At 34.6% G+C, this 10,837-nt stretch overlaps 1 protein-coding gene and 1 pseudogene across 1 annotated transcript; both read right to left on the bottom strand.

The window, feature by feature from the left end:
- Positions 1-1,045: 1,045 nt before the first annotated feature.
- Positions 1,046-2,161, bottom strand: LOC131802522 (ribose-phosphate pyrophosphokinase 1-like; annotated as a pseudogene).
- A 3,953-nt stretch (positions 2,162-6,114) lies between these two features.
- Positions 6,115-6,620, bottom strand: LOC131802521 (signal transducer and activator of transcription A-like). The gene is made up of 2 exons (XM_059122858.1): positions 6,449-6,620; positions 6,115-6,366 (listed from the first exon to the last, which is right to left on the bottom strand). Exons 1-2 carry the CDS (start codon positions 6,488-6,490, stop codon positions 6,115-6,117), a joined length of 294 nt encoding a protein of 97 aa, XP_058978841.1. The 5' UTR covers positions 6,491-6,620.
- Positions 6,621-10,837: the final 4,217 nt, after the last annotated feature.

The following is a 10,837-nucleotide window of genomic DNA, read 5'->3' as shown; positions in this document are numbered from 1 at the left end:
GGAACAGTGTGGGAAAAAGTTGTTCGGAAAGTAGTTCGAAATTGCGTTCACTGCTTTCATTACAAGCCAAAATTGTTGGGGCAAATTATGGGTAATTTGCCTTTTGATCGTTTTCGAGCTCATCGTCCATTCCTATTTACTAGAGTTGATTTTTGTGGTCCATTCATGACATCGTATCGAATTCGTGGAAAGTCACCCTAAAAAAATACATCGCTGTTTTTGTTTGCTTCAGTTCTAAAGCAACACATTTGGAACTTGTTTCGGATTTGTCAACAAACAACTTCATAATGTGTCTCAAAAAGGTATTCCCCAGCTCTTTTGCGACAACGCTACCAGGGAACCCCGATTTTTGACCCGAAAGTCCGTGTTTAAGACCCGGACCCGGTTATGAAAATACCTATCCAACAAGTGGTCACATGAAGTTGTCACGGTTTGGAATATATAGTCAAATTATCGATTTTTTGGACCCGGATTTTTTATAAAAACTCAAAAAGTCGAAAAAGGTCCCATTATAGGGGTCAACAAAGTTGATGCCAAATTATAGCTGACACTCTTACCTTTCCAAAATCCTACAATTTGTGCTCATACCTTTTTCGGGTCCAGAGATATGGGTCTTTCCATTCGCATAACTCAATTCCAAAGTGCTACAATTGGTGCTAATACATTTTTCGGGTCCAGAGATATTCTCTACTTTTTAAATTTAACAGTTGTTGTAAGTAGTCGGCCTTCGTCCGGGGCTCGAGATTTTCTTCTCTAGGTATGTCCCACACCGGCAAAGTTTTCCAAATTTGATACTTTTTGTAAGTCGCCGGCCTTCGGCCGGGGCTTGAGTTTTTCTCCTCTGGGTATGTCCTACACCGCGAACTTGGACTTTCGGGTTAAAAATCGTGGTCCCAGGTCGCACATTTTTATGTGGGAAACCAAAATTTATTTTTGTTATTCTTTTAAAATTGTTCTATGAAAAAAAATAAGATTGTACAAAGATAGTATGAACAGTAGTATTTATGTATAAAGTTTTATAATTAATATAAAACATTTAAAATATTTAAAAATATGGTACATTTGAGAAGAGATAAGAAACACTTTCGCCGTTATGTGTTCTTCTAACGGCTTCGGCAAACATCATAGAGACATCAATGAACTGTATATTGGGACAATCTCTCATATGTACATCCTGGGGAATAGTATTTGTAACAACCACAGCCTCAAAGCAGGCATTGTTTATGCGAGAAATCGCTGGTCCAGAAGAGATACCATGTGTCAAAATAGCATAAACCTTTGTAGCACCTGCTTCCACCAAACGATCGACAGCATGAACAATTGTACCGCATGTATCGGCCATATCATCGACCAATACAGCAATTTTATCTTTGACATCACCGACAAGCACCATCGAAGCAACTTCATTGGCCTTCTTGCGTTCTTTGTGAATCAGTGCGAATTCAACGTTCAAACGATCAGCGATGGACGTCACACGTTTAGCCCCACCAGCATCAGGTGAGACAATAATTCTGTAATATTTTCTTTGATCCATTTTCTTTGGTTCAGCAAAAAGATTGTCCACGGGAATATCAAAGAAACCTTGAATTTGAGATGCATGCAAGTCCATAGTAATAATGTGATCTGCTCCGGCCACTGATAGCATATTTGCAACCAATTTCGCGGAAATTGGGGAGCGACTCATTTCTTTCTTATCTTGGCGAGCATATGGGAAACAAGGAATCACAGCTGTTACACGGGATGCTGATGCGATCTTGCAGGCATTGATCATGATCAGTAATTCCATCAAGTTGTCATTAATCTCACCGGAACCAGATTGTACAATGTACACATCTTCACCGCGCACAGACTCACCAATTTCGACACATGTTTCCAAGTTGCTGAATTTATTGGTGACCACTTTGCCCAAATCGATACCCAAACGGTCGACAATCCTTTGAGCCAGATGTGGATGCGAAGTACCCGAAAACACTTTAATGGTTGCCATTCTTGTTTCTCCAATTGCAGATTTTGTGCGTAGCTAAGTGGCAGATTGAACTGAGAAATGTGAGGTCTTTTATTGGTATTTCGAGGAACTACAAACGGAATGACATGGTTATAGCATGATGGAGGGTATTCGAAATAATATTGGTAGTTATATGAATTTAATGCGTTGTTTAACTTTCCACCACACCAAAACATGAGCACGAAAACTGTGAGGTGAAAAACAACAGCGCATCTTTTGGTTAACCAATTTCAAGGAGTGCTGAGTTAAAAAATGCATTTTATTCATATTAATACCAATATTATTTCGAATATCCTACATCATGCTATAACCTTTGTCATTCCGTTTGTATACCCTCGAAATACCAATAAAAGACCTCACATTTCTCAGTTCAATCTGACAGCTATGGTGCCAAAATTAGAATAAAAAAATTACTGTGAAACCCACGCAAATTTACCTTTACAAGTCTTTATATTTCAGTTGCTTTTTGAAAATAGATGCAATATGAGCAATTAAAAACGATAGTACAATCTCTGAAACTTTTGTAACTGGTAATCACTTGGGCTGAGAGTATGTTACATTCTAAACAAAATCGTTGTTATGCTTTATACGTTTTACGAAATCAATAAATAAGACAAATATTTGTTAAATCGAATATAATAAAAGCGAGATTTATTTTAAATAATTCATTATTTTTTGTGGAAATTTAAAATGAAAAATTGATCTGGAATATTTCTATTTCGATACTTCTCCCAACAAAGACAAAAGTATTAAAATTTTTACTGAATTTAGTGTTCCTAAAGATGAAGGAAGGAGTTTGGAATGGAGTGCAGCTTGTGGAATTAAGTTAGCCCCAACATCTAAAATTTGTATGGACCATTTTAATCCAAAGCACATCACGGGAAGTAATGGAAGAATTCGACTCTTGCCACTTGCAGTTCCGGAACCACGGCATATTGGCGTATTTCCATAGTAAGTAATTTGTGTTTTAACAGTATTTCCTAATTTTAAATATTCATTACCTCCATTCAGTGGACAAACTGTCGAATCTCAAGTGGTTGAAGAAATGCCTGGAAATAACGAAATTCCCATTAGCATCGAAATGGATACTGAGAATAATGTTCAAGCAGAGAAGGAGCACACAAATATAAAATTATATCCTTGCCAGAACCAAAAATGGAAGTTGAGTAAGTAGATTCTGTGATTTTAATAGCTTCTTGCTTAAAATAAATGGCTTGTCATTCCATTTGAACACAAAATAGTTATTAAAAGTCCGCTTCGGCCGACCTAAACAGTTTTTACTTGTTATACTAACCTACTTATTTGTAGTCCAGTGGTTTTTTTTGCAGATTACCAAAAATATGCTGAAAATATAAGGAATCTACAAAACGAGAAGAAGGAGTTAAGTTATAAATTGTTGGAGGCAAATGCTCTTTGTGCTTCAATGAAAGGAATATTTACTGATGGCCAGATTGAAATGCTGAGCAAGAGGCACAGGGTTGAATGGAAATGGCAAGACATTTCAAATGCTATATGCCTACATGCAGCGGGACCCAGAGCATATAGACATTTGTACAATAAAGGTCATCCGCTCCCACACGTCTCTACTCTTCAGCGATGGTGCAGCAAAATAAACTTGAACGAAGGGCGTCTGTCTGCGACATGCATCGACTTTATGAGACAAATTAATTATATGTCACAGGATGATAAAATGTGTGTGCTGTCGTTCGATGAGATGACGGTCACAGAGACATACGATTACAACCGGGTCGATGATTTTGTACGGAAACCGGCAAACTTCGTCCAGGTTGTTATGGCCAGAGGAATAAAGAAATCATGGAAGCAACCCGTGCTTTACGATTTCGACTGCAAAATGACCTTCGAGATATTGATGCGGATTATTGAAGCCCTACAGAGTGCCGAATTTTTAGTGGTGGCAGTAGTATGTGACATGGGTCCATCAAATCGTAAGTTGTAGAAAGATTTAGGCATCACACATGGTAAGCATTGTACAGGAAAACCTCTCGACAATATTCCTTCTCGGCATTTACTTGCGGATTAATGACATCGGTAAAAACGGTAAATAAAAATACAGATTTTATTTTAGTCATAGTGTTTTCATAAGAATAGTACAACTTAGAATTATTAATCATTATTATTTTCCTTCATCGCTTGGTTTTTTATTTCACAGATATAAAGCGGAGCAAACAGCAGACTTTATCAAACTAATTAATGACTGGTTTGATATTCATAATTCTTCACTGTCAACGTTTGGTCTACCGGGAAAGGTAAATACAATTTTCTTTGTTATAATAGGAGCCATATGGAATAAATTTAAAGGAACAACAAGAAATATTGTTGAAGATGGACATAATTATGTAAAGCCCTGTTGTTCCTAATAAGAAAACTCCGGAATTTTTCCAAAATGGCATTCTAATTTCTAATAGTGCTTTAAGAATGCTACATCAATATTTGCAAGAAAGAGAATTCAAATACATAGTGACCCGTCGTTTGAACCAAGATGTTCTGGAACATTTTTTTGGGGCTATGAGGAGTAAACGTGGTCTGAATGATCACCCTTCTCCACAAGAATTCAAGTACAGAATTCGCAAATGTATTTTGGGTAAGTAAAAATATTTCATATTTGAATAATATTTACCTTATATTTGCATTACAGCAAGAAACTCTGAAATTTTGTCGGGTAGAGCAAATGTTGAAGCCGTTTCAACAGAATGGCTCCAAGGCAATATTTCTTCGTCAGATGTGTTTGAACATAGCCTCCAAGAGACCGAAGAATATACCCAAGATGACGGTTATGAAGACACGCAGCTTAGCTTAACACAAGCTACTGATCTTAGTGACCTTGATGATGTCAATATAGTTGACACTGGTCATCTTCAAGAGGATGCATTGGAGTATGTATCTGGCTATGTCATACGAATGCTGAAATTTAAAGATTTTCCTTATAATGCCAGCAGTTACACTTGGGTTGATCAAGTTTCACAGGGCTCACTGATTAAACCCAGTGATCAATTCCTTGAAAAAATGAAGGAGTTGGAAATACTTTTTAATGACGTGAATGGCATGGACATTTCATATGCCCCCAAACTTCGGCATTTTTTGATTAGAAAGAGTGAAAAGGTTGACCTTTGCGAAAAAGTGAAGGAGTTATTCTTTAAATGCCGCATATTCTTTAGGCAGTTAAATAGACGCCTGAAAATCCAGAAATCCAAGCAAAGGATTATTGGATGTAAAAAATGATTAAAATAAAGTTATAAGCCTTAAATGAAAGTATGTTCCAAACATGCATATTATTTGCCATGAATAAACTTTATATCCTCTTCTATGTAACCCGGTGAGGTGTTTACTTGGTTGGCTATAAAATGTTCTTAGAAGCTATGCGACGATAAGCTACTTAAAAGCCTGAAATTTAATTTAATTCTCTATTTTATCTAGTCATTCTCTAGTTATCTAGTTACCGCTGTGCGGTAATCTGACAATGAATTATGTAATATTTTTAATTTAAATGTGCCTTGAATTAATATCCTTTTGGTTTAAAACCAGTAAAATATAGTCATTATAAGTTTCATAGTTTAAAAAATATGGCAATACTACAATTAATACTTATTTTACTCTTATGTTTTACAATAAAAACTTTTTAAAAATGAATAAATATTCGTCAATACATTTTAATAACACTGTTTATTTATTGGTAAAATTGGGGTATTCTAACATACAGGACATTCTTAAAGATTATTCTCAAATACATAAAATCGGACGAATGTACATATAGGAGCTATGTCCAAATCTGAAACAATTTCAATATCATTTTACAAATACATTTTTAGACCAAATTCCATTACACATTTCAAATTTAAATGAAATATATATAAAATAAATTAAATCGGCCGAAAATATGTATGGAAGCTATATCCAAATCTGAACCGATTTCAGTATGGTATATATCCAGTTCTCAGTGGATTTTCAAAAAAATTGACAGCCTATGTTACTTTCAGGCAAAGCTGGAAATGTTTAGGAAAATCTGTTCAGCGGTTGTTAAGTCTATAAATTACAAACAAACAAACATACAAACAACCAACACCACCTAATGAAATTTATCAAATCTTCCGTCATTCAGCAAATCTTTGACGGCATCCAAGATTTTCTTTTTCTGAATTTTTATTTTGATTGTTGTGATTGACAAAAGGCTGCTGCTGTTGGGCCAAATTATTATTCAAGGCCTCTTGTTGTTGCTCCTGCTGTTCTTGCTGCTTTGCCTGGCGATGTGCATTCGAGCCAGTGGAATTGGTATTCCTCTTCAGCTTGGGTGTAGTTGATCTTTGTTGAACATTATTACCGCCGCTCGATGTTGGGTTTTCATTCTGAAAAAAGAGACAAAATATAAGAATGAGGAATTTGAATGATCTTGGATTTCCAATAACAAAATAATAACTAAATACTCACCTGATTAAATTTGGTCGGAGTGTTGGTGCCCTGATTTTGCATGGAACGATATTGGTTTTATGTTTTTTTTTTTTTTTTTTCTTTAAAATCATTTATTTTCTATTTTTTTATTGAATATAGTTTGCGACGTTCGTTCACGACGAGAGGCACACACAAAATAAAATGTAAACAAACGCCTCGTTTCTGTTTGGTTGAAACAAATTTGCCGCAAACTTTAAATGTCATGGCGAATCTATGTTTTTCGCCTTAGATGTCAATTTTGACATTTGAGGGGACCACAAAAGTTGCTTTGTTGTAGCAATTCGCCGATGCGGTTACCTGTTAGATCTACCTTGGTACAAGGTGGCCATTGGTTTGACAGTTCATTGTCCCAGCAGCTGTGTCGATGCGTCTACCTATATTGTTCTACCATGGTCACTCTACTATCTGTTACTCGTATAAAAAAACAATTAATTTGTTTATTTATTTGTGTACTTGCGCCTGAGTGGAAAAGCATATAAGCTTTAACTATAATATGCATTATTTTAACAATTTTAATAAACTTTACAATACTCTGATCATCATTTACAATACTCTGAGCAAAAAGTAAACCACTTCATCAGCTGTTTTATAATTTCGACCGTATTGTGTTCTATACGGCGAATTTACGCGGCTCATTTTGTCGCCGCGTAGGGCGAAATTCGTCGTTCGCTCCAATTGTGTTCCTAGCATAATGTGTGCGTTAAAGCACAGCGTGCATTATTAAATAAAAGGCATGTGTTAATGTATTAGATGTAAGCTTTAGTGTTAAGAATATGTTTTGTGAATTTGAAATAATCGCTTTTACTGAAACATGGTGAAAATCTGATGTTCTTGACACTGAGGTGTTTTTTGATAATTATCAAGTTTATAGAAAGGATCGAGTAATGAAAAAAGGAGGAGGAAGGACCCCTGTAGTGAATTTGTCTGCGCTAAATTAAATATCACAGTTAACACCGTATTCTTAACTTGTTCTTATATTGCTCCTAATTCTGGCCTTGAAATTTATATAAACCATGCTACTTTAATTTCTAAAGTTTCTTCTTTACTTACGGAAAATTCTTCATTAATATGTATGGGCGACTTTAACCTTCCTGGTGTTTCTTGGATCTCAGGTGAGAATATTGTAGATTATGTTCCCTCGTCATACCCAATTGGTTTTGATGCCTTTTGGGATATTATATTTGAATCCTGCTTGTACGAAGTGAATGATATTTTAAATATCAAAGACAGATTATTGGATTTAGTCTTCTCTTCGTCGTTGAATATATCGGTTTCCAGATCCTCTCCCTTTGTACTTCCTGAGGACAGCTATCATCCGACGCTGTTGATAAATCTTGAATTGAAGACATCTTCACCTAAATTTTTATCTACTAATGCTTTAATTAAAAGGCGTAACTTTAGAAAAACAAATAATATTGGTAGTTATATGAATTTAATGCGTTGTTTAACTTTCCACCACACCAAAACATGAGCACGAAAACTGTGAGGTGAAAAACAACAGCGCATCTTTTGGTTAACCAATTTCAAGGAGTGCTGAGTTAAAAAATGCATTTTATTCATATTAATACCAATATTATTTCGAATATCCTACATCATGCTATAACCTTTGTCATTCCGTTTGTATACCCTCGAAATACCAATAAAAGACCTCACATTTCTCAGTTCAATCTGACAGCTATGGTGCCAAAATTAGAATAAAAAAATTACTGTGAAACCCACGCAAATTTACCTTTACAAGTCTTTATATTTCAGTTGCTTTTTGAAAATAGATGCAATATGAGCAATTAAAAACGATAGTACAATCTCTGAAACTTTTGTAACTGGTAATCACTTGGGCTGAGAGTATGTTACATTCTAAACAAAATCGTTGTTATGCTTTATACGTTTTACGAAATCAATAAATAAGACAAATATTTGTTAAATCGAATATAATAAAAGCGAGATTTATTTTAAATAATTCATTATTTTTTGTGGAAATTTAAAATGAAAAATTGATCTGGAATATTTCTATTTTGATACTTCTCCCAACAAAGACAAAAGTATTAAAATTTTTACTGAAAAAAAAACCAAAAAACGCAAACACATAATTTTTTCTTGCAATCAATTTCGAATTGTAATTAACAAAACAGTGTTGGCTTGTTTGTTCGGGATATCATTGTATTTTGTTGTTGCAAAATGGCCCTTTATTGTTGTTTTTATAAAAACGCAGTTTGTTTATTAGTGGGGAACGATGATAATGTTTACCGATGATAGGCAGGGAATACCTGGTTTTTGGAAAGAGCAACCAATCCTTATCAGTTCCCTTGTTTTTGTCTGTGATTTTCTCCTCAGAAGTTATTTTAAAAATAACAGAAGTAATTTAAAAAAAAAAAATCTATGACAATTTTTTACCCAAGTGACAAGTGCGTAAGCCCAATAGAAGAGGAATCAAAGAATTACATTGAAGCAAAATTCTTTTGGTAAATCTTCTAATTCTTACAACTGCAAGTTGGTTTTGTCTGTTTTGTTTTTTCTCTTTCCAAAACCTAGGTATTCCCGTCATTTCCCCCTGGTAAACATTATCATCATTTCCCGCTAATAAACAAACTTTGTTTTTATAAAAACATCAATAAACGGATTAAGCCTGACCATTTTGCAACAACAACATACTGTGGTATTCCGAACAAACAAGCCAACGCTGTTCTGTTAATTACAATTCAAAATTGATTGCAAGATAAAATTATGCGTTTGCGTTTTTTGTTTTTTTTTTTTTCAGTAAAAATCCTTAATACTTTTGTCTTTGTTGGGAGAAGTATCAAAAAAAAAATATCCCAGATCAATTTTTCATTTTTAATTTCCACAAAAAATAATGAATTATTTAAAATAAATCTCTCTTTTATTATATTCGATTTAACAAATGTTTGTCTTATTTATTGGTTTCGTAAAACGTATAATGTTTAGTTTTGTAGAAACTGTAAATGTTGTAAAAATAGTTTGTGTGTTGATTGTTCTTCTTTAAATTCTTATTTCATTTTTATTTGTCTTTTCAGAAGAATGTAAACTAGCTAAATAAAGAAAACACTTAAGATGCATGTGTTTTCCATATGCTATGTTTATGGTCGGTAATATATAATGTAATAAATGTCACGACCATAAATAGAAGATAAGAAAGGGTCGATCACAAATTAGGTACGTTTCGTTTTCTCCCGCAACGTTATGCTAGAAACACAATTGGAGCGAACGACGAATTTTTCGCGGCGTATGTTCGTCGTCAAAAATAAAAAACATATGCTAGGAACACAATTGGAGCGAACGACGAATTTCGCCCTACGCGGCGACAAAATGAGCCGCGAAAATTCGTCGTATGGAACACAATACCGACGAAATTATAAAACAGCTGATGAAGTTGTTTACTTTTTGCTCATTTGTTGACTACAATGAATTATACAAGAACACATAATTCTTTACGTTCTCTATTATAATTTCACTTATGTCCATCTTCTCTATTATAAATTCACTGATATCCATCTTCACTCAGGCGCAAGTACACAAATAAATAAACAAATTAATTATGTTTTTTTATACGAGTAACAGATAGTAGAGTGACCATAACAAATTTTAAAGTAAAAAGTAACTTTATTTACTAAAACACATAAAATTCGTACAAGTATGGCCACCTTGTACTGTTTTGTTCGCCGGTCGCCGGCGTATGAAATAGAAATAAAGCTAATTGAGTTCGCGGCGACCGACGAAATTTTCGCCGGTGCCGTGATTGTGTGCACTTCCATATACACATATGTGTTTTATTTTTGACGACGAACATACGCCGCGAAAAAATTCGTCGTTCGCTCCAATTGTGTTCCTAGCAATATGTGTATATAGAAATGCGCACAATCACGGCGCCGGCGAAAATTTCGTCGGACGACGCTAACTCATTTAGCTTTATTTCTATTTTATACGCCGGCGAATGGCGAATAAAACAGTACAAGGCGAGGTAGATGTACTAGGTAATCGCATCAGCCCAGCTGACGGCACCATTTAATGTCAATACAAGTTGTTGTAATGGTGAATTCGCCCTAAATGAATGCAACAACAAATTTGTTTGTTTTCTTTCCTAAAAGTAACTTTTTATAATATTTGAAATGAATAAAGAACAACTTTAGAGTGAAAACAGTAAAAAAATTAAAAGAAAATGAAAAAGTGCTCGATTTGCAACAAGAAATATTGTGATGGAAATTTAACACTATTTAGTGTTCCTAAAGATGAAGGAAGGCGTTTGGAATGGAGTGCAGCTTGTGGAATTAAGTTAGCCCCAACATCTAAAATTTGTATGGACCATTTTAATCCAAAGCACATCACGGGAAGTAATGGAAGAATTCGACTCTTGCC

This window comes from Musca domestica, unplaced genomic scaffold (assembly GCF_030504385.1).
Source record: "Musca domestica strain aabys unplaced genomic scaffold, Musca_domestica.polishedcontigs.V.1.1 210, whole genome shotgun sequence".
NCBI classification, from domain to species: domain Eukaryota; kingdom Metazoa; phylum Arthropoda; class Insecta; order Diptera; family Muscidae; genus Musca; species Musca domestica.
Note: the sequence above shows the minus strand (reverse complement) of the source record. Positions and strands in the feature narration are given on the sequence as shown.

Excerpts from the sequence above, each read along its gene's own strand:
- LOC131802521 (XM_059122858.1), bottom strand. The coding sequence starts at position 6,490 with ATGCAAAATCAGGGCACCAACACTCCGACCAAATTTAATCAG. Across the intron at positions 6,367-6,448 it reads CTCCGACCAAATTTAATCAG|AATGAAAACCCAACATCGAG; the intron begins GTGAGTATTTAG and ends CTCTTTTTTCAG.